Here is a 24549-nt window from a genome sequence, read left to right as displayed (position 1 = left end):
GATTATGATTTGCGTGGTAAATAAAACGAAAGGATTAAACATGTCGTTGGTTTAAAAAGTTTTCGCATTTGCGTGATTTGAACATATAATTCAAGAAAAACTGAATGTGCGAATTTTATGTATTTGTGTGCTTTACAAAATTTCTTCATGAGTATGCGTTCGCCTGCGTTTTCACAGAATAAAAAGAATTTGTAAATTGTAAGCAGCGCTATCTGATGACTCCTGAAAGATGTCGCCAATGAAATGCGAAGAGGGGCGTGACGGAACGCGTCGAGTCCCCTACGCCCAGGCCACTTTCTACAACCAGTTCAGTTTAGAGCGAAAGTAGTGTAACAGTCTGTCGCTACTATTGTATCGAATGAGAGCCTTGAAGTTGGCGAAACAGTCCGGCCTTTTTGACTACATGTTAAATGACCGTGTTGTTCGTTTTTCCCTAAGAAGGTTTAAGGTAAGACTTGATTTTATTATTTTTACTATTGAAAATTTTTTACTGCCTTTTTAAAAAACATTTTTCGTAACATTGAATATTGATCATACTACATTTTAGCACGTTTAGTCCTTTAATTTAGATGTCATTTATATCAAATTGTGCTTCAATTTAAAGTAAAGTAGGCCTATTTATTTAAAGAATAATATCCATAAATATATTTGGTTGATTACACTTTAGACATGGATTCATGTCAACACAGTGAAATGGTCTTCAGTTTTGAGATGAGAACCAAGTTCTCTTTTTGGTCAAGTATTGACTTGTCCAAGAATGAACTTAATTGCTCCTAGAAATAGACCGGGTGCCTGCCGTGCTCGTGAGTGTTAGAGCCTTAGATTAAATGTCACGTAACGCTTACTGGACGTAAAGCAATTGCGCAACGCTCAGTTTTGCCGTATGTTGCGAAGCAGATTCGTGTGATGTGTCAAAGTTTTAGCATAGCGCTGTGATTTGAGTGTTTCGAAACCTAAATCCAGATTACCCTTTTAAAGTGGTGTTTATAGACCGCTTTAACTCTTGATCGCTGTAATTAAACTGTACTGTGCACTGGCTACGGGCTGTAGTGCGACCAACAGCGTGTTTCATGAGCGCACGAGTGTTTGTATACACGCGTGCATTGTGGTATTTATTCATATATTTATTTTTATATGCATTTATTTATACACCATTGACATATTGGAATGTACTTAAAAAGTTGTTCTGGTCGAACAAACCCTCGGGTCCAGGGTCCAGTGAAATAACCTCCTCAAAATGTGCAGCTTAATCCAGCCCTTTTTCTACAACATGAGTGTCAGTTTTTCCTTGACGTATGTATTACAATGAATAATACTACACACAGAGCCTTTTGTTGTGAGCTTTGTTTGGTCGTATGCAAATACGCGTATATGTGGAACAGTTTGGTGATTAACAGATTATATAGTTGAATGTGATTTTTTAAAAATATAATCATACAAACTCTTGTTAATGATAATCAAGACTTACAGCAGCAGGTGACGTGACATGGCAGAAGAGAACTAAAAACTAAAAATACTGGCCTTCTGTTACGACATGGACTGGATTAAAAAATCTGAATTCAGTCTTCTTTTTTATGCTGTTGGGGGTCATGTGCAATGTGGATGGCAAGGCACATATATTCATCATTCCTCCACTTGTAGGAAGTGAAAACACAGATTTAACACCTAATACAACTCAATTAAGGAGCTTGATGAATGTTATTAATGTTTATGTTAACGTTTCCATGTGTACACCTGTTGAGCTACATTTCAGTCTGTAACAACTTTAAGTGTCTGAAAAAGTGTTGCTAGTTCATAGGTATCTCTTCAAAGCAGGCAAACCACAGCATACAGATCCACTGATCATTATATTATCTCTCTGTGTACCTTAATGTTGATTATTAGGTAGATGAATCAATTTGATATAAAGGTTACTGAGTCTATGCAGTGCCTGCTATGAATGCCAGCTCTTTTTTCACATTTTTTGGGTCAGTGTTGCATATATGCAGTATAGATTCACTGATCTCCATTGCACGTAGATCAGCTGAAATGGTAGGTTTAATGAACAGGACATGACATCCAGATGATTTAAAGATCAGCGAATCTGATCTTCTCATTCCAAAAAATAAGCCTGATGCCTGTGAACAAGCAGCTGATCTCTCCCCTGTGAGAGGGAAAATGAGTCAGAATTCCGATGACTGACAGTCATGCTAGATGAGTTAACTAGCTGCTGTGTACATCACAGCCCTATAGGGTGTGCACTCCATCCTTACACCCTCATAGGCCTCCTGCGTGTGTTCAGAGTGCTCTTTGAAGCATATGCTCCCTCTTTCTAAGGTCTGGAGATCCAAATAAAAGCGTGGCACATCCATGTTTACATGTGTTTTGCATATGCTTTACACAATACATTTTGTCACAGCATATTCCAGGCTCATTGGTACTGCCCATTTGTCATGACTTGCGTTTCAGTGGAGCCGGGTTCCCGTAGCTACTGACTGGGATGTGACCTGAAGAGTTGGAGCAGCAATAGGGAAAACTTTTGAGGGCAGCATATTAAGATCAGAGGGTTGTGGGTTCCAAGCACACTTTATTATTTATATTGTCAATTGCTTTAGCAAAATTCAACTGTATAATCGCACTACAGAGCGAAAACAATAAGATGGATTCAGAGCGAGGTGTTATAGCCCCACAATAAAAAGAGACTTAATGACTTTAATGGCACCAGCACTTCAGGAGGAGAGGGGTCCTGTATGCTGAGCCAGCCTAGTTCCAGGTCTGTAGTGGAAAAGGGGTGTAATGTGCCACTGGTTCTAGCTCTACAGTGGGAGAGGAGTATTTACTGAGCCGGCCCATTTGTAGCTGTACAGAGAAAGCGGGATATAAATGCATTTGCATATTAATAAATTAGTGTTTCTTTATCTCACCTGGGATTTTCCTTGCTTGCCTTGCAAAAGGTAAAATGTATTGGTAGTTAGGTAAATAACTAGTGTGATTGCACCAAGAAAAATTGGCACTTGTGTGTTTCATTTTTGAAATAGCTTGAAAGAGGAGAAAATGAAGCTGGCATATACATTAGCTCCAGTGTTGTGTGGAAATTCAGCTTGTTGTGTCAGGAGCTTTAATGGAAACAGCCTAGATTAGAAAGGACAGGACATATAACGTGCCTCACTCCAAACCCACTCTCACCACATACACATGCACAAACACACATGCATACACATGCACACGCACACATGCACTCGCACACATACAAACACACATGCATACACGCACATTCACACACACAGACACACACACACAAAACCACGAATATGCATGCATACACACACACATATGCACACACACAGACACAGACACACACAGCACAGGCATGCACACGCACGCACACGTGCACCCATATGCACACACATACATTCTTAGACACACAATGTATTCCCTTTGTTTGCTTTGACTGGGTGAGGTGTGGCTGAAGCTACAGCAATGGAGAACCCCCCCCCATCACCAACACCAAAGGAGGAGCCCTCCGTGGGCTCACCCACAGCCCACTGCAGAACAACAAAGAAAATACGTTTCGGGAGACCTTTGGGCACGGCCCTTTAAATGTTGCGAAAGGTCAACGCTGACGATGGGCAGGGTTTGACCTTCAGCCCGGACCCCAATGGACCCTCTGTGGGGGAATGAAAGGGTCGATATGCGTTTGTACTCCTCGCTCTCTGTGGTTAGCTCTGCAACACAGGGAGAGACAGGACCAGGTGACGTCAGCGGGGCCAGTATTGAAAATCACTGATACTTATTATTTATTTGCTTAGCGAGCACCCTCATCGAGGGCGGTTTGCATGGCTTACATTTTACATAATATCAGCTTATACAGCAGCATATTTACTGAGGCAATTCAGGTTAAAAACCTTGATCAAGGGTGGCCCATCTGGGAATTGAACTTACAACATTCTGGTTACAAGACCAGCATCCTCCTCAGTGCTATCCATTATATCTTACTGAGTGTGCTTTTTCAGTAGTTCAAAGGATTGCATTAAATTGCATAGTTGCTTGGCATATACTCTTGTTCAGAGTGACTTATGTAGTTTATTTATCTGTTTATGCAGCTGAACATTTACTGATGCAATGCAGGTTAAGTGAGGTTGTTGGACATGTTATGAGGCCTACTCCCTTACCACTAAGCCGTGCTGCTGCACAGGGTGTTTGATGGCCATTCTTAACACCTTAACAGTTCACAGATCAGAATGAGAATCTCATTTGTCATTGCAGACTTAACACATACTACCTACTGTGTGTGATTAACAGTGTTGGTGAAATCAGTGATTAATAGTTAGATAAGTTGGTGAAACTGGTGATCAACAGTTGCAAAGTGTTGATGAAATTTTTGAGTAATAATTGAGATGCATTGGTGAAAATGTTAAGTAACAGTCGGAACATGTTGGTGAGATTGGTGATTGACGGTTGGAACGTGTTGGTTAGATTGGTGATTAACGGTTAGAGCTGTGTTGACACTGTGCAGGGAAAGATCCACCTGTCAGACTTTTCAAAAGCAAACAGAGGCACAGGAAGTGTGGTTCACAAGCTGTCACTCAACAGCGACAGGAAGTGCTGGGTAAAGAAAAGCTTATCTGAAAATCGTAACCAAGTACCTCGTTCATATCCGTAGAAAGGTAACAGGAGTGAAGTATTATAGGAACCGTACCAGAAATATATTTTTACTTGCATTTGGACAGCAACACTTGAGGTATGGTGCTGGAAAGAATCATGTTTTTTATATATGTGTGTGTGTGTGTGTGTTTTGGTACTTTAAGAATGAACTCTAATCACAACCTGAAACTGCAGAGGTCTGTAGGTATTTTGGTCCTCTGTCGTCACTCGGCTGTGATGTGGGTTACAATTTACTGGTTCACCTGTGTCAGCATCTACACTGAGATTGAGTTGCCTCTGAAAATGTTAAGCTTTTCTTGCCTGCACTGTGGCAAAGAAGCTAGTTCATACAGAGAAACCGTTTGATTTACACAGTGTCTGTCCATCGTCTGTCCATCATTGCAGTTGGTGTAGCAATGAGAGCCTCTGGCACTAACGGGCATTTCTGACTCTCATCTCCCTAAAAAGTACCGCATTCAAAGAGACGTTTCAATGGCTGCTGTTTCTCTGGTTCATTCACCGATCGTTTCTGCCGTGTTCTCTCTTTTAACATCATCAGCTAACACATCGACTGTGTGAAGGCAGTGTTTCTAATTGGGGCGTTTCAGTTTAAGTGCCGGCATCTTGTTTTCATCTGCAGTCTTTCAGGTGAAACAGGTGAAGAGAACAGCATGTGTGTTTTGAGCGTAATATCAGCCGCTGCATGTGAGTCTGCTTTGATCTCATCACAATCCTGACTGTAAAGATCATGACAATTACAACAGTTGCTCAACTGGTCTTTCAGTCATTGGAGTGGCCACTGAAAGCAATTCTGCCTGTTGTTACTATCAGTAGGAGCATGCCACAGCTCTGCTTTGATGTTGTGCTTCTTTGGACAGATGTATAGCTCAGTGTGTATCCATAGTCTTACAAATACTCAGATCAGACTGGGAGTGATTGGCAGGGATGAGTTCTGCATATTATAACTTCAGGGTTTCTATTACATGAGAAAATATGTAAATTATTCTGGTTTATGGTTAACCCTCACTGTATGTATGTATATGTGTGTGTGTGTGTGTGTGTATGTGAGCATGTGTATAGGTGTGTGTGTGTGTGTGTGTGTGTGTAGGCATGCACATGTGGGCTTAGGGGGGTCGCGCTTCATGGATTCCTGATGCAGAGTTTAATGTTACATCTATTAATAGTCTCCTCTATTCCTGCTGACACACAGACGCCCTCATCCAACCGTCAGGTCACCGCTTTCATACAAACAGAAGAGAAAACAGTGCTGACCATGGGGGACTCTGAGCTCGTGACATTGCGTTCAGGGTGGGATGGTGTCATAGCTTCTGTTGCCTCTTGTCCGTCTGAATTACAGGGTTTCTTTGGCTGCTGAATGGTGGCTCTTCCTCCAGAGACTGCAGGGTGAGCACAGCGCGTGTACAGAGCAGCGGGCAGACACGGGCGGAGCGGACCCCCCACCTCCTACAGGAGGGGTTCTGCACAGGGTGAGCTCTCCTATTGCACCCCACCCTTCTCCAGGGGATCTCTTTCGCCTTCTCTCCTTTTTCTCTCTGTCTCTCATTCATTACTTTTTCTTATTCCATGATTTCATCTGTTTTTTCTCTCGTGCTCCTCTTTTCCTCCCTCTGTTTCCTCCATCTTTCTCCATGTCTCTTTGCTTGCCCTCCTCTCTCTTTCTCCCCCCTCACACTCCCTTTCTTTCTCTCCCTGTCTGGCTTGCTTTCTCTTTGTCGGTCTCTTTCCTTCTCTATCTTTCTTTCTTTTTATGAGGAAAATTCACATTAATTCATCTGAGCTCATTTCACTAAAGGGCTCATAACTGACCAGTCTCCTTCCTCCTCTCCCCTGTCTGTCTCTTAAAGAACAACATTTCGCTCGAGCGTTTGGCTGCCCAGGTCTTAGTTCCCCAGGCACCGGGACGACGTCGGCGCCACCATGTCGCCCTTCCTGAGAATCGGGTTCTCGAACTTCGAGATGGACCCGGGACTGGCGTACCACGAGGAGGTGCTGAACCCGTACTGCGCTGTCTACATGAAGGAGGCGGTGGAGACAGGTGGGCTGGCTGGCGCTCTCCCATTTCTCTTTCGGAACTGGTTACCTCTAACACGGCAAGGGGGGTGATGCTTTATTAACATCTCACAATTACGTCGTCTTTAATGGGTCTGGTACCAGTTACCAGGGTGCACATATTTATACACGTTAAACACTTTTCAATCACGTGTAGTGCCGCTTCTTGTTGCAGACTGGTGTTAAATGTCACATTGTGGCTATCGACAGGCTGAATCACAGGGGGCTTTTGCTCTTTCTCATTAATCATTAAAAGCCATCCGGGCTCTTAGGCTTGCGGTGTATAGGTTTCAGGCTGAGAGTGTAATTCAGTCTGTGAAATGTGGCTCCTTAATATTGACATTATTGTATTGATCTAACAAATAAAACCTTTTACTTACGCACGCACTCTAACCCTCTCTCAGCAAGATATTTCTTTGGTGGCTAAAATGAATGAAAAAAGTTGTTTGAGAGTTTAAAAGAGGAGGCTGGTAGTGTGAAGTTCAGAGTGAATCACACACTGCATTTAGGAAGAGAAACCTGCAGCAACTCTGGTGAGATCACCGTGGAAACCCGGAGACACGAGCCTCCAGCTCATCACTTTAAGCCTGAATCATCAGCTTTGTCTGCGTGGGGCGAGGGCTTGTGGTCACCTGTCACTATGAGCAGAAGCTCCCCTTCGGAGCAGGTCTCCAGCTCTAATCTGAATTTCAGTGACTTTCAGTGGCGGTTCTGAAACCTCCGTTTGGCTCTGTGTCACTGAAGCAAAACAGCAGGAACCAGACCATTCCACAGAGTTCCTCTCAGAGTTCTGGACCAATCAGAGTCAGGGCAGCGGCAGTGCTGTCTGGCCCCTCCTCTCCTCTCCAGGGGAAGAATATAACAATATATGATTATATGTGATTAATCATAGTGAATAAGATTATGTATTCATTTGCACTGTTTAACTTTTTCACCCAACCTTGTGTAATTTCCGTTTGTACATTAGGCTCTTCTTATGACTACAGCCTTTGCATAAGCACAGGGCATGGTGAATGCAGTCCTCTGATACACACATGCCAGCTGTGACTATTTTTCACACCAGCCCCACAGTACACCAGGAAGTTTCCTCATCTGGTAGAGCAACACATTGTCTGCTTGCGAGAGAATAGCTGTCTAGCGGTTTTGAGTCGAGAGGAGAGAGCACAGCTCAGAGATTGTGAAACAGGGCAACTGTCCATCTCAGCAAAATGGAGACGGCTTGCTAGGAATGGGCTACAGGTACTTTGTGAAAGCAAAAAAGCCAGTTTTCATTAGAATGCCTCAGAAATCTGTGCTCTGTATGGAAAACATCCTCTTGCAGTACCACTCAACAGTTTGGACATACCTATTTAATCACAGAAGGTTTTTCTGTACTTCTACTATTTTCCATGTTTTAGAATGATAGTGAAGACATCAAAGCTATAAAACAACACAGATGGAACCATGCAATGACCAAAAATGTGTCAAACAAATCAAAACTATCTTTTTTTTTTTTAGATTCTTCAAAGTAGCCAAAATATTTTTTGAAAATAACGTTTTTTTGGAAAGAAATTCATACATAAGCATCGAATTCACTATTTATATATGTCTAAGACACACATTTCAAGAATGTAAGCATAAGCCTTCAGATCAAAATGTCTTTGAATGCATTATCTTTTCACATTATCTTAATCAGGTGTGTCCAGACTTTTGACTGGCAGGACCTGAAGTGGTGGTGCCCGCTGTAATGCCCAGGGGCTTATTTTTGCCCTTCCTTCCTGTGCAGAGAAGGGGCAGGTATACAAGCAGAAGAAACCCACCATGTACCCGCCCTGGAGCTCCACATTTGACGCCCACATCCACAGGGGGCGGGTCATGCACGTGGTGGTGAAGGACAAGACGGCCGACCTGAAGACAGAGGCCACTGTGCAGCTGGACACCCTGGCCAGCCGCTGCAAGAAGGAGAACGGCAAGCTGGAGATCTGGGTGAGGGGAGCGGGGCGACCGGGGTGAAGCAGGTGGGGCGGGGCGTGGGGGGTTGGTGGGGGGGCTGGCATCAAGGGTGTGGTTGGGGCAAGTGTGAGGTGGATATGTGGTGTACCTCGGGTTGCTGTTGTAGATTAGATATCTGATATGTCATTATCTGGTGTGTATGTTATGAGAAGAGCTGATTGAAAAGGCTTTTAGCACAGAAAAAGCACAAAAAAGTATATTGGTGTTATTCCTGTGTATGTACAGTAAATACAGTGCTTGTGTGCTTCCTGTATGTAAATACAGTGTTCGTGTGCTTCCTGTATGTAAATACAGTGTCTGTGTGCTTCCTGTATGTAAATACAGTGTGTTTGTGTGCGTTCTGTGTGTAAATACAGTATGTGTATGTGCACCATGAGAGTAAATACAGTGTGTTTGTGTGCGTTCTGTGTGTAAATACAGTGTGTGTATGTGCACCATGAGAGTAAATACAGTGTGTTTGTGTGCATTCTGTGTGTAAATACAGTATGTTTGTGTTTTGTATGTGTTTCTCAGGTGGAGTTAAGGCCTCAGGGTCGCTTGCTAATGGAGGCCAGGTACTTCCTGGAAAAGAGTGGTGAGTTTGAAAGAGAGTGACTTTCTTCTCTGGTGGTACGTTTGATTGGATTTAATTGTAAAGTGAAGTTTGGTTTTAGCAATGGGAGTGAGAGACTTGCATATCCCACAGTTTTTGGCTCCAGTGGACGTGATCATGGGCTCTGTAAAGGCACCTGACCTTTCTGCGGTGGGGTAGAGATCTTTCATGAGTTATACTGGGCCTCACTATTTTTAATTTTCTGTTTTCTCTATTGTAATTCGATTAAGTGTAATTAAAATTGTTAGATTATCTGATGAATTTCAGGCAATGAGATCCATTTTCTTTTGAGGACGCACACAGCCACACTCACACCCCCCCCCAACACACACACACACACACACACACACAGAGGCATTGTCTGGGACACAGTGCTGTTAGTGCAGCTGTCAGTGAAGGGATAGCGAAGGCTTTTCGGGTTTCAGGCACTGGGGGAATCACCGTGTGGGAATGTCCAACAGCTGTGACTGAATGGAAACATTGCCAGTGTGTTTTTAAAAGTTGTGCTCGTTTGTCGTACTGTTTCACAAGTTACAGCGTGTGTGTGGGTGTGCGTTTGTGTGAGATTAAGTGTATTCATTTGTGTGTGTGTGTGTGTGCGTGCACGCGTGTAGGTGACAGTCCTCTCCTGCCATAACCTCAGCCTCACTTGTCCCAGTGGAGCAAAGGATTCTGAACAAATACAGCAACTGAATATTGATGTCTGTTTTACATTGCCGTAGTGGAGGGCTGTACTACATTACAGCACGAAAGCACTGTATTGCATCACAGTCCTAAAGGGCTGTGCTACATTATAGTACTAAATAGTGGCACTTCATAACAGTACTATCGCTGAAGTGCCAGCTGCTTTGCAGTACTAAGCGACTGTACTAAACTACTGTGTATTGCTTGTTAGATCTGTGGGGTTGTATTACACCACACTCCTGAAGGATTGCTATTACATGGTCTTGCGGAAGAGCAGTATTCCAATTGGTTTACAAGGGGTTTTGCTGCATTACAGAGCTGAACAGTAGTGCTACACTAAAATACTGCACTGTTTACCACACTGCAATGCTGTGCCAATTATTGTACCCCACTGCAGTACTACACACTTTGCTGCACTACAGCACTGTATAACATTACAGTACATTCATTTAGCAGATGCTCTTATGCAGTGCGGCTTCCAGCACAATAGAACAGAAGTTTTAAATGAGCAACAGTGTCAGTCCAGGCTAACAGCACTCCCAGACCAGTGAGTGTGTGAATAGCACTATTCAAGCCCTACCACAAACTAACTTGTGTAACCTGTCTAGACAAGGGAAGGTTTTGTGGCCCGATTTGTGTAGCTGTACAGCAGTACTGAACAGCGATATGGGGAAATGACAGTGTTCTCCGTGCCTGTGTCCCGGCTCAGACGCTACGGGACAGAGTGACGGAGAGGGAGACGGCGAGAGGGAGGGCCTCTTCGCTCTGCACCAGCGCCGCGGCGCCATCAAGCAGGCCAAGGTCCACGTGGTGAAGTGCCACGAGTTCACCGCCACCTTCTTCCCCCAGCCCACCTTCTGCTCCGTCTGTAAAGAGTTCGTCTGGTGCGTCTCTCAATACAACTTTATTTAAAACACCCTCTGTTACGTTACACACAGTACCATTCAAAAGTTTGGACGCACCTGAATAAGAAAATGGGAACAATGCATTTGCATTTTTATTTAAATGCTTGAAATGTATTTCTTAGACAAATATGAATAGTGACGTTCATGCCTATGTATGAATTTCTTCACAAAAAACTTTAATTTAAAATTTTTTGGCTACTTTGAAGAATCTAAAATTTAAGATTTTTTTTTAGATTTTTATAAGATCTGTAATTTTTTATTCAAGTTTTGATGTAACACTTTTTTGGTCACTGCATAATTCCATTTGTGTTATTTCATAGTTTTGATGTCTTTACTATTATTCTAAAATGTGGAAAAAGAAAAAGTCCTCAACGAGTAGGTGTGTCTAAACCTTTGACTGGTACTGTACATCTCTAACTATTATAGATACACATGTGCCTTGATTTTTTCCAGTCTGTTTGGATTCCAACTCAGTGTTTCTCAGGCATAGGTTCATACAGTCTGTTTTTCGGTTTAGAGTCTAGTTTCGTATGCTGTGAAAAGTGTCAGAGAATTCAGATTCTCGCATTACAGGCAGCACTGAGTGTGAATTAGTCCAGAGTGAATGTTTAAAAGGCTGTGGGTATAATCCCTCGATTTAATAAAACATACATGAGGCAGACACACATGAAGAGTTAAAATATTAAAATTTACTTTTAAGCACAATTTAAGGATATAAAAACCAACATCAAGCAGAAGTTCAGGATTTATGTAAAACCTCATTCTTATTAACCCTTACACTAATTAGAAATGTAATACCAAGCCCATAACTAGCGTTAGATCCACCCCTAATCCTAAAACCACTTTCAGATCTAACACTTTCTAATTACACAAGTGACTTTTTACAGAGGTTGTTAATTACATAATTACACTGTGCGCGCTACACACCTAATGCAAATTATCATCTGTGTTCCAACCGAGCTCTGTGGTTTTCCACCTAAAGTAACGCTTTTATTTTGTTTTGTGGTTCTCCCTTAGGGGTCTCAACAAACAGGGGTACCAGTGCAGACGTGAGTGCCTTCAAATGTTTCCGACCTCTGACCTTTTGAGGTGTGACTGCAGCATTGTAGCCCCTCTGAAAACCCCAGTGTGACGCCCGCTCTCGCTCTATTACAGAGTGCAATGCCGCCATCCACAAGAAGTGTATCGACAAAGTGATCGCCAAGTGCACGGGGTCGGCCATCAACAGCAAGGAGACCATGGTGAGGACGAAGAGGAGGGTGGTGTTAGCGAGGAGACTGCACACCCACACCTCTAATCCGTAACATTTTCTCATTTAAAAATCTCTCTAGAGCCATGTTAGCTAAAGGCTAAAGGGACACATCAGAATCAGAATCAGATTTATTGGCCAAGTATGTTAGCACACACAAGGAATTTGGTTCTGCCTGTTGGTGTCTCTCAGTAGTACAGACAAAATACAGAATATACAGAGACAACGTACATCTTATTTACAGGCATAATACACAATATACAAGCAATATACAGATAATATAAAAGATAAAAAATATACATAAAGTACATGTGCCACACATAGCCAGTGCGTCTTTTTTTTAATTATTGAATTGAAATAAAGACTTTGGAGCTGAATTTTCAGATGGTCCCTACACAGTTAATCAAGCTGAGACAAACTGGTCTCATCCGCATTTGAAAAAAAATCCCACTTCCTTTCTGTGTTACCTGTTCATGTAATTTCTTTCTTTCTTTTCCCTGTTTATGATGTCAAACGGGGGGTCAACAGCCGTGCCAGTGACCAGGTGTAATCCTTTCATCCAGCCCCAAGCCAAATACACATACCACTATACCCACATCAATAACAACCTGTGCACTTTCATTCTACGTAAATTCATATCTGCCAAAGAGCTTTATGTCATCAAATTGTTACTGTTGTAGTCTGCTACCCTGAGGAAGAAGAAAGCCAATATGGTAATGATACTTTCTGAGAGGTTTCACTTTACAGAAAAAAAAACACTTTCATGCTTGTCCTACATCTCAGTTAGACAGCAGGGCAAAGGGGAATGACTTTGTGGTTTTAAGACAGTAAACACTACAGCATTGTCTGTTTCCAGACACCCAACTCTTTTTCAGTGAACAGGGAAGCGTTGCTTTACTTTAAGACTGTGTTTTTTTTTAACGTTAATGTCATCGTGGTTTAGGGTGGTATACCAGTCCCCTTGTTTCCTGTAGTTGCCTGCTAAGTTTGTCGCAGCCAGAAGTGATGGTGTTTTTGTATATTTGATGAGGAGAATTCTTATCATTTTAAGACAGAAATGACTCAGACTTCCTGGAATGGACCTCTGTTTTCTGTAACGGTGTACCGCGATTGGCTGGCTGACATTTGTGCAGTCCGCCTATGGAGCTGGAGTGTAGAGAAGAAAGACGAGGTTGTAGTCGTTACAGAGAGAGAGAAATTGAATATGACTTCCTGTAACTGCAGCTGATGGGTGCCCCTGCCAGAAATGCACCCCCCCCCCCCCCACAGCCTTGATCCTTGCACTCTGAAAGAGCTTAACGAGAATTTCTTACACACTGCGAAGTGATAACCCACGCTGATATCTGATATCTTGCAACATTTTTATTATGAGACTAAGTGTGAAGTCTTTGAAATGACTGATATGAGTGAATTGCAAATGATAGTTCTATTATTGTAAATGGCTGATATAACTGATTATAAATGATAGATTTCCTAAAAATGTGCAGTGCAAGTAGACTGGTTCAATCCACTCAGAACGAAACCCATCAAATATACAGTTCTAGTCAAAAGTTTGGACAGACCTGATTAAGATAATGGGAAACATGCATTCAAAGACATTTTTATCTAAAGACTTAATGCTTGAAATGTATTTCTTAGACAAATGTAATTAGTGACGTTGATGCCTATATATGAATTTCTTTCCAAAAAACTATCTTTAAAAAATATTTTTTGGCTACTTTGAAGAATCTAAAAAATAAGATAATTTTGATTTGTTTAACATTTTGCTGGTCACTACGTATTTCCATTTGTGTTATTTCATAGTTATGATGGCTTTACTATTATTCTAAAATGTGGAAAATTGTAAAAAAAAACAAAAAAAACAAAGAAAAGTGTGTCCAAACTTTTGACCGGCACTGTAATGCATTGAAATGAGTACATTGAAGAGGCTGGGCAAACTGGGCATAGTGCATGTGGGCCATGATTCTGTGTGGGACAATGGGACAATGTTTCCCAGGTACCCTGTTCCCCAGTGACAGAATAATACACTGTGATCCCGTCTGTTTATTATATTGAGTACAATCCTGTGTGTCTCCTCCCTCCCAGATCCATAAGGAGAGGTTCAAGATCGACATGCCGCACCGGTTTAAAGTGTATAACTACAAGAGCCCGACCTTCTGCGAACACTGTGGGACTCTGCTCTGGGGCCTGGCCAAGCAGGGCCTCAAGTGTGAGGGTGAGTGCAACACGTGACACAGTGTCACGTGACACCATCTCATGACTTCTCCTTTTGGGGGTTGACAGACATTGGTGTCACTCATCTCCCTTCCCCACCAGTTGATGCCAAGGGTCGTGATGGTAGTTTATTAGGACTTTGGAAATTTCTTTGGGCAAGAGCATCTAATTGACAAAACAGTAACGTAATGCAGAATGATTCCAACTGGGGTTTCAATGGGAAACCTTCTAGTAAGGTCTGTTAGGCTCTAACTTGGTCTGGTTGTGAGTATGGCCCTTATACACTGCTGCAGTGTGCCTGCCAGTGGTGTGGCACAAAAGAATGTTTATCTGTAGATTACAGTCTTTCATCACTGAAAAACACATTTTTGCCCCTGCTTTACCATATCCAGAATGCTCATCTTACTTTCTCTCAGATTAGGCCATCTTCATTCCTCATATACACCTCTGTCTCAGATTAGGCCAGGTTCATTCCATTTACACACCTCTATTTCAGATGTCCCCCCTTACAGGACAGTTAAGCTGGGCTTTACTTTCCACTGACAGGGGGCGGTGTTGGTACAGAGCCTGTGTCTTTCTCTTGCAGAGTGCAGCATGAATGTCCATCACAAATGCGAGAAGAAAGTAGCCAACCTGTGTGGGGTCAACCAGAAGCTGATGGCTGAGGCATTGGCCTCGATCGAGAGCACCCAGCAGGTAATGGCTCCGGGAGTTATCAACCGTACCCCACAGGGTTATGGTCAATATCAACAGCACTCAGTATGATTACAGTAATCATGAAGATCACACAGCAGGTCAGAGTTATGGTCATCACAAAGATCACCCAGCAGGTCAGGGTTCCAGTTAATATCAAACAGTAGTAGACTCATGTATCAGATGTGATCAGTCTATATGGTCATGTGTTGGAGGGCAAAGTCTACTGTAAGCTGCTGCTGTAAGTGTATATGGTGTTTCAACTCTACAGGCCCGAAGTTCACGGGACAACGACATTGTCACCCGGGAAGGCCCGGTGGGCATTGGCCAGCCTGGAGTGGTCCGAGAGCCGTCAGGGTGGGTCCCATGTGCCCCCCCCGCCCCTACTGCAGGGCGGAAAGGTACCTAAATTCACACTGAGATCTAGTGTTTGTTGCCATGACAAAAAAGACAGCACATGTTTTTGTTATGTTTGAGTCTCAGTCACATAAAATCTTGGACATGCCATGTAATGAGCTTCATGTATGTGCACACAGTGCTGAAGTGCTGAAATGCAAATGGATAACAAATTAGTTACTCATCAATACCAATAGCACATTGTCTGTGGATTCAGCCTCTGTGGGTGGTTTGTGAACAGCCTTTTTTTTATCTGGATCTGTGAAAGCTTTACAAATGTAAAATCTGTACACTCCTTATGTGAATTCACCCCTGCGTACTTTGAAGTGCTGGAATTGTATGAAAAAATGCAACAAAACTATTCATTTGAAAGGTAAACCATGTATAATTCTCCACATATTTCAGTAAGCTATTTAAATCTGTTAATGTTTTTGTGCTGCCTCTCCCATGATGCCTCTGTGATTTGTGTGTCATTCAAATCAATTTGATTGGTGCCATACTCTGGCAAATTATGTTTTTATGTGGAAGTCTCATACCAAAATGATCAATACCACATCAAGTCACAAAAATTGTAACAGGAAGTGTTGAAATAATTCAGAAAAGTCAGAAAAAGTAATATAAAGACTGTGTCCTCAGTCAGCCCTAGTGCCACTAGGAGTATATCCCTGCTGATGGTACATGTTTGCTGTGGTTTGCCCTTCTCTCTCTCCCAGAGCTGCAGGGGATCTCCTGGGACAGTCCTACTGAAGAGGACCGGCCTGCCCTCGTTGTTCCGGAACCCACCTACGCCGTTCCTCGGAAGGAGATGCACAAGTTCACCATCGACAATTTCATCTTGCACAAGATGCTGGGGAAGGGCAGCTTCGGCAAGGTCAGGGGTCACACCGCACAGCGTGCGGGGTCAGGGTTCATACCACACACTGCAGGAGATGTGGGACACACAAAGCCAATTTCAGACAGCAATGCTGTCATTCAATGATTCACGCATTACTTGCTGCTTTTTCAAAATTTCAAATCATCGGGTTCAAACCTGCAACTCTCTGGTCACATCCACTGGTATTTGTCAGTTACGACCCTTCTCTACTGCGTCCTGGTGAAGGCAGTGCATTTGAACACTTGAACTTTCCCTTTTGGTGCTGTAATGAGATGGAAAGTGATTTGAAAATAGTGCACTTGAACGTTACATATGAGAGAACTGACTGTGCCTCTCCTCGGGCTTCCTCTGCAGGTGTTTCTGGCAGAACTCAAGACCACGGGTCAGTTCTTTGCGGTGAAAGCTCTGAAGAAGGACGTGGTTCTGATGGATGATGACGTGGAGTGCACCATGGTGGAGAGGAGAGTCCTGTCTTTAGCCTGGGAGCATCCCTTTCTCACACACCTGTACTGCACCTTCCAAACCAAGGTACTATAACACTCCCCCCTGTCATACACCTGTACTGCACCTTCCAAACCAAGGTACTATAACACTCCCCCCGTCATACACCTAAACTGCACCTTCCAAACCAAGGTACTATAACACTCCCCCCTGTCATACACCTGTACTGCACTTTCAAACCAAGGCACTCTAAAACACATGACAATGTCTGTCGGTGCAGGCTCTGTGCTCAATGTCATTACAATGCATATAAACATTAAGAATTGCAATTACAGTCCTCTCACCAGAACTGATTGTCTTTGACAGGAAAACCTCTTCTTCGTAATGGAGTACCTGAACGGGGGCGATCTCATGTTCCACATACAGAACTGTCACAAGTTCGACACGCAGAGATCAACGTAAGAGACCTTCATTTTCATCCCGACAAACACACGGAATGAGTTTATAATTCACATTGCAGGCTGTGAGCTCAGGTTCACAGCACTGTCCTGACACTTTGCTGATCTTTCATCCCAGGTTTTACGCTGCTGAAATCATCTGTGGTCTCCAGTTCCTCCATTCCAAAGGCATCATATACAGGTAAATACACAGGTAACAGAGAGAGCCTTTCACACAGGTAAATACACAGGTAACAGAGAGAGCCTTTCACACAGGTAAATGCACAGGTAACAGAGAGAGCCTGTCAGACAGGTAAATGCTCTGTCTACCTCTACTGTCCAAGCAGAGAAGTAAGGTATACTTGAAGGGCACACTCCCTTATTTGAGTGCGTTGTGTCCAATTGCCCAATTCATGAGATCAATTTTTTATTAATCAGCAGTCTTTCAGGCAAAAGCATTTAGTAACTTACTGCACAGATGTAAAGCTTCATGTATGTGAAGAAAAAATTCTAATGTGCCGAATGTTTTTCCCACTGTGATGCAACTATAAGTAAAGACATTTTACTAATTAGTTGTAAAAGTGATGCCGTTGATTATAACATTAATAACAGCATATAAATTTATACGGGGTCACAGTTATGAAAAAATAAAATAATTATGTTTAAAGATACACACAATAGTGCAGTCTTATATTCAGCTCATAAAACTAGACTCTAGAAATTTACTGGTAATTACTGCATCATCTGGCCTGAATTGCATCCATATGTTTAAAATCCTAAAGGAGGAGCAAACACCTAAATGCACACCGTGTTCCTCTGTCTCAGATTTTTATAACCAGTGGACTCATTTTCAGATGCACTCACTTCTTAATGTTCAGCACTGCCCTTGTAGACATTGAGTCACACTATTAAATGTATGCTCCTTTTTTGTGGCAGCTGGGTGCCAGTATTGGAAATGTTGTACATTTTTTTAATGTTGTGACTTTGTCCTTCAGGGCCACCTAATGTAAAAATGAGTTAGAGGGACTTGATCATATTCAGGCAGATTTTACAGACTGTGTAAAAATCCGTTTTGCTGCTGTGTAACCCAGGGACCTGAAGCTGGACAACATCCTTCTGGACATAGATGGACACATCAAGATCGCAGATTTTGGGATGTGCAAGGAGAACATGCTGGGAGACACAAGGACGTCCACCTTCTGCGGGACTCCAGACTACATCGCCCCCGAGGTACCCCCATTTCCATTTAAGGCTTTTATCAATACCGATCACAGCAGATAGAATGGCCACACGTCTTAATTACATCAGGAGTTTGAATCAGAATGTTAAATACCCCCCCCCCCCCCCCCCAGACCCATTCACCTGCTGTGCTAATGAAAAAGACCTTGTGGTGTGGGGGGGAAAAACATGGCATGGACAGGAAATGACACCAGGATGTGTGGGTTTGGTGTTGCAGATCCTGCTGGGGCAGAAGTATGGATGCTCGGTGGACTGGTGGTCCTTCGGGGTGCTGCTGTACGAGATGCTGATTGGCCAGTCTCCCTTCCACGGGCAGGACGAGGAGGAGCTCTTCCAGTCCATCCGCACGGACGACCCCTTCTACCCCCGCTGGCTGCCCAAGGATCCGCGCGACATCCTGGTCAAAGTGCGTCCCCTGCCGGCCCCATTGTCACAGCACATCACATCACGGTCACATGACAGCACAATTACATCACAGCATGTCATATCATTACATTGAATTATTACCATTTAGCAGACGCTCTTATCCAGAGCGACTTACATAGCTTACAGTTTTATATGTTGTCTGTTTATACAGCTGCATATTTACTGAGGCAGTTGTGGGTTAAGTACCCTGCCCAAGGGTACAGCAACAGTGCCGCAGTGGGGAATCAAACCAGCAACCTTTCGGTTACGTGCCCTGCTCCTTTCCACCGTGCTACACAGCTGCCCATGTCAAAGCACATGACATCACAGCATGTCACATCACAGCACCATTACATCACAGCATGTCACATCACAGCACCATTACATCACAGCATGTCACACGTGTTGTAATGGTCATTTTGTTCTCCTTTCGTTCTGCTTTACGCTCCTGGTTCTAGATATTCTGTGTTTTGTAGTGGCAGTGTAGCAAAGTGGTAAGGAGCAGGACTCGTAATCAAAGGGTTGCTGGTTTGATTCACCTCTGGGGCACTGTTGCTGTACCCTTGGGCAAAGTACTTAACCAAAAATTGACTCAGTGAATATCCAGCTGTATAAATGAATAACAAGTAAAAAATCGTAACCTATGTAAGTCGCTCTGGATAAGAGTATCTGCTAAGTGACAATAATGTAATGTAATGGAATGCTTAGGCTGAGAAGTGAGGTTTACCAACATTATGGCCTGGACTATGTCCCACCCAGATGCCTGTATAATTACCAGCGCTCATCTCAATATTCGTCTAATGCATACTGCAGGGAACCCATTGTTCTTGTTCTTATACACAGAAACTCATCACCTAATGGATTGGATTGCAAAGCAGTAAGTAAGAGGGGAAGAGGGTTGTTCGAGAGTTGCACATGAAACACAGTCTGCACCCTGCGAAACTGTTGTACCTGAACTTTGTGTTGTGTGTGAGGCAGTAGTGAGCATTGTGTCGTGTGTTAGCAGCGATCATCATTGTGGGCATTGTGTTGTGTGTTCGGTAATGGTGGGCATTGCCTTGTGTGATAGACAGTATTTAGCATTGTGTTTTGTGTTGTAAGAGAAGGAAAAGGGCACTCTTCACTCTCGCTGTATCCGGTAGGAGATGACAGGGGCAAATGTGCACGTAGTGGCTCTCTCTTAACTAGTTCACCCGCTTGCGTGAAACCGCAGCGACCCAGAACACAATGGCACTGACCCTGCCGGTAACTGAAGTCACTTCATCAGTCCCTGGTTTATCTCCTTTTTCTCATTCTAATGCTAACACAGAGCCTGCCTGTGTAGCTCCCAAATGGCAAAACTAAATGAGCAGATTTAAATTGTCCTTACTGTTCCTGACATGGAGGGTTGTTCAAGAACAAAAGCTATGCTGTTGTACTTTACTGGTGAACAAGTATGAAACCTTTTTGAAACCTCCCTTGATAAAGTTAATTCTGACAAAGCAGTGGATCTGTTAGTGGAGTATTTCTACTCAAGTACCAGCAGCCTATGAAAGCAGCTGTTGCTTATCATACCAGGATGACAGTTCAGTGCTTATCCATGCCATTGTCGCTCTGACCGTAGTCAAACCCTGGTGTATTTTTAAGACAGTTCTAAGATACATGAGATTGTGATCTGCCCTTTTGCGGTGTGCTTTGTAGACCACCATGGAAAGCCCTGAAGTACGTTTATCTCTTTCCTCCCTGCGTTTTTGCGGCACTGCCTGTATGTAGCAGTACCTTGGCTGCTGTGAAGAGAGAAATAGTGGGTGTTTTCCAGCCCTGATGCATGCCATGATTGCTTGAAAGAGGAGCAGTGGGTGTTGGCCAATTCTGATCATTTGTTATGACTGGCTGACAGAGGAGCAGGGGGTGGTTCCCTGTTCTGATCCTTTGCTATGATTGGCTGAAACAGGAGTGGTGGGTGTTGACCCGCTTTGATGACATGCTGTGGTTGGTTGCAGCTCTTCGTCCGAGAGCCAGAGAGGAGGCTCGGGGTGAAAGGCAACATCCGGCAGCATCCCTTCTTCCGGGACGTGGACTGGGTCGCCCTGGAGAACCGGCAGGTTGAGCCACCCTTCCGACCCACAGTGGTGAGCGACTTTATCCCGTGCCACTCTACCGCAGATCAGCATCAATATAGATGCAAAAGCAGCAGATCGTGCAAAATGGTCTCTCTGTCCAACTGCATTTCTACAACCTGTCCATTTCTGAACGGAACTGCACACAAAGTGCACACATACTGAAGTGAAAGTGAAAGTAAATGGATGTCAATCAGATTTAGAAGAGCCTTTATAGCCCAGGTCATATACATTCATTCATTTCACCCTTTATTTGGGATGTATGTTATTGAATGGACATGACAATATAATATGAAAATATAAAAATAATAATGGAAATGAAGAAATCCTTACGTCATTATTGCAGGTGTATCCAGCACTCATTGTGCTCCATACATTAAAGTACATGTCTACTGCAAATCTGAGACACCTTAACTAGAACTGAACAGCATCATCCTACATGTTTGTTAACTTATGCAGAGAAGATACTTTACTGAAGGAAATCTCAATGTTACCGCCTCAGTTTTTCACCCTAGATAGAAACTGACAGATCTTAACCACAGCTTTGCCTAACCACAGCTCTGGGGCCAACTGTATGAGGTGCCAAAGTTTCCTTGAGATGGGGTCATCACTCCCAAAAAAGATATAATAATATACTGATGATATACAATAGTACACTCTAAAATAATACACTGGTGCACCACAAAAAGTTCTTAGAGTATACAAGGTTAAACCACTGTGATATGTGCAAAAAAGTGTTTATTCTTCTACGGAAACTAAGATTTCACATGCTATTTTTGTGAGTCTCATTTGTGATCTTCAAAACACTTTGGAGTCAAAAGAAATGCAAAAGCACCATCCTAAATTCAGAGATTCAAAATCCAGACTCCACCTAGTAGTGCGTGCAGTCTACCCATACAAAAAAATGTATAGATAGTATATTTAAGAGGATATGTATTTAGCTCAATATTTGAAGCATGTAAATGGTTTGGTATATTACTCTGTATTTTTTGTATTTCTATATATTTTCTATATATTTCTGTTTTCCATTAATATATTTTAATTTTTGGGCCTGAGAGTATATCGTAAATACGACATATTTCTAAATATATTGAGATATTTCATATCCATATGATTATGAGGTTAGTGTATTTCAACCCTGGGTTAATGCCTGTGGAGCCTAATCCTCCTTTGATTTAAAGGGTGCAGCAGTTAGTCTGCCTTGCAGTGTGTTTGAACATCTGCCGTCCCTTTGCAGAAATCTCCAAGCGACTGCAGTAACTTTGATAAGGAGTTCATCAATGAGAAGCCCAGACTGTCGTGCGCCGACCGCACCCTGATCAACAGCGTGGACCAAACCATGTTCAACAACTTCTCCTTCGTCAACCCCAGGATGGACCGCATAAAGACCATCTGATGTTCTCGGCCAACATCACAGACATTTCAACAACTAATAGTCAAGCGCTGGATAGTCTCAGCATTGTTATTATAGACAATCAATAATTATTATCAATTACTGCGACACATCATCAATCCCTGAGGGGGGGAGATGATAATTCGCTTGATTTCCACGGAATGAACTTTGACCCCAGGATGGCCCAAGGATGAGCCCTGGCTGCTCTGAGCTTCAGAACAGATATTCAGCACTGAATCAGTAATCCGTCTTTGAATGGACCATGTTTTTGTTGGTGCTCAAGTGTATACCTTTCAAATACATTGAACGTGAGGACGTTCAGACAGATTAGGGCATTTCCCAGCTGTTGTTAATAGGAGTGTCTCCACCTTGGCAGCAGCTCAAACCCGTTCACCAGCAGAGAGGAGCTGTGAGTTACATAACCGGTGTGGTCGTGTTTCTTTCACGGAGACTCATGTCACAGTCAGCGCTGGGCTAGGCCACATGTTACTCCAGCCGTTATGTGACGGGGGAAAGGAGGGAAAAAAGCAGCTGAGATGCAGCCTCAGCAGAGGACCAATACAAGCCCCTTCCCACCGTCCCACCTTCAAAACCCCCCATGACAAATTATGCAACAGAGAATGGAGCAGTTGCCTAATTCACAAAAAAGAACAGAGGTCATAGTTTACCTCAATGCCCTGACACCCACAACGTAACATGTGCATTAAAATTGCTGTGAGTCATGTAATTGTTATCTTAATATATTATTATGTGTCTAACAGTTCAGATGTATTTACAGAAACCTCATATCTGCTACGTGATGTGTTTTTCTTCAGTTTACCTGACAGGCTGAATAAACTGTGTTGATGTGCATGTTGTTCTTATGTATGCCTCTGTATGAGCTCTGTCTTGGTGTAGTAAAAACAGCAGGTAACCTCACCCTCGTGTGTGGAATCTTCAAAGCCCAGGAAGAGTGGCAGGAAATGATGCAACGCCGCCAGGGCCGGGAACCCAGCCCACGCTATCTGCTGTTAGCACGTTACAGCAACGGATCGGCAACGTCATGGAAATGTTGCAGTGGCAGCTGGGAGGAACGGCGGCCCCGTGTGGGTTTGTCTTGGGGATGCAAGTGATGCCATCGCTGGAGAAGGAAATGCATCTGCAATGTCAGTATTAACAATGTTAATGGTGTTAGCGGTAAAAGTTTAGTTCACTACATCAAACGTACAGTAGTTCACCTAACACGGTAATTCACCCCCTGTGACTCTGTGACTGCGTGATAGATTATCGATGCTATGGTATTGTAAATACTGTTCCAGTTCAGGCCCACCTGATGAAGAGAAATAAGACGGAGAGAAAAATGAGTTTTATCCATTGGCAGCGTTCCCTTTATCACTTGGAGGCGTTCCCTCTCCTGACAGAGCTTCCTCTTGACTTGGTACAGTGCCACACCTCACTACAGAAACGGTAGATAGACCATCGCAATGCCCTCAGTGCTAGCTTATGGTTCCTTTCAGCAGGTGTGGACTAAAGCCTGGACTCTCCTCCTGTCTTAACAAGAACAGGCTCCCTACCCATGCAAGCAGCACTGCCCCGATGTCTCTAAATAACTAGCTTGTGGTTGCACCAGTTTTACAAATCACATGATAAAAGGTGGTATGATACTTGTGACATAAATACAGCCTCGTGTGGGAATGAAGGGTAAAGCCAATGGCTGGTGCATGATTCCACATAACATTTGCTTTAAAATACTACTTCTAGCTACAAGCATCAATAGTGCTCTGTTTGCATTAGAAGTTGTAGCAAAGAGATCTAAGACCCTTCCCTCTGATGCATTCTATGTCTAAAATGAAAACAACGCCCCCTGAAGGGAAATCTGGGTAAAACACTTTAGTGACTGATTTGGATATTGAAGCCTGGAATAAAAGAAACTTTTTCATTAAATATTAGTATACAGGTATACAGCCATGAATGAGAATGTAACACACTGATCTGTGACATACTGAGTTTAGTTTACATTTATTTGCTTTTTCTCAAATTGTGATTTTAAGGTATAGGGCATTCAAAATTGGATGTAATGGAATGTACTTGATATTGTGTCATTGTATTAGTTAATGCGTCAATCTGTTAATAATTGCGTGTGATATTTTCCTGAATATTTAAATTCTAAATAAATTCCAGACTCTAGTGCCATATTATTTTTGCAATTGTATTATTTTATTTGTATAATTTGTCTTTGTGTTAAGAGAGACATTCTGACTGAA

General features: G+C 43.0%; 1 protein-coding gene across 1 annotated transcript; it reads left to right on the top strand.

Annotated features, from left to right (window-relative positions):
* The first annotated feature begins 335 nt into the window (after window positions 1-335).
* On the top strand, window positions 336-22556 carry LOC118771811 (protein kinase C theta type-like). The gene is made up of 19 exons (XM_036519869.1): window positions 336-448; window positions 5981-6110; window positions 6489-6679; window positions 8459-8658; window positions 9199-9259; window positions 10671-10845; window positions 11884-11915; window positions 12022-12107; window positions 14201-14330; window positions 14916-15025; window positions 15294-15423; window positions 16132-16289; window positions 16647-16820; window positions 17100-17191; window positions 17310-17372; window positions 18262-18400; window positions 18627-18815; window positions 20797-20925; window positions 22151-22556. The coding sequence occupies exons 3-19, from the start codon at window positions 6562-6564 to the stop codon at window positions 22307-22309; spliced, it is 2145 nt and encodes a 714-aa protein (XP_036375762.1). The 5' UTR covers window positions 336-448; window positions 5981-6110; window positions 6489-6561; the 3' UTR covers window positions 22310-22556.
* The last annotated feature ends 1993 nt before the right edge of the window (window positions 22557-24549 follow it).

Source organism: Megalops cyprinoides, chromosome 25, assembly GCF_013368585.1.
Source record: "Megalops cyprinoides isolate fMegCyp1 chromosome 25, fMegCyp1.pri, whole genome shotgun sequence".
NCBI classification, from domain to species: Eukaryota; Metazoa; Chordata; class Actinopteri; order Elopiformes; family Megalopidae; genus Megalops; species Megalops cyprinoides.
This window is presented reverse-complemented; position numbering and strand designations above follow the sequence as displayed.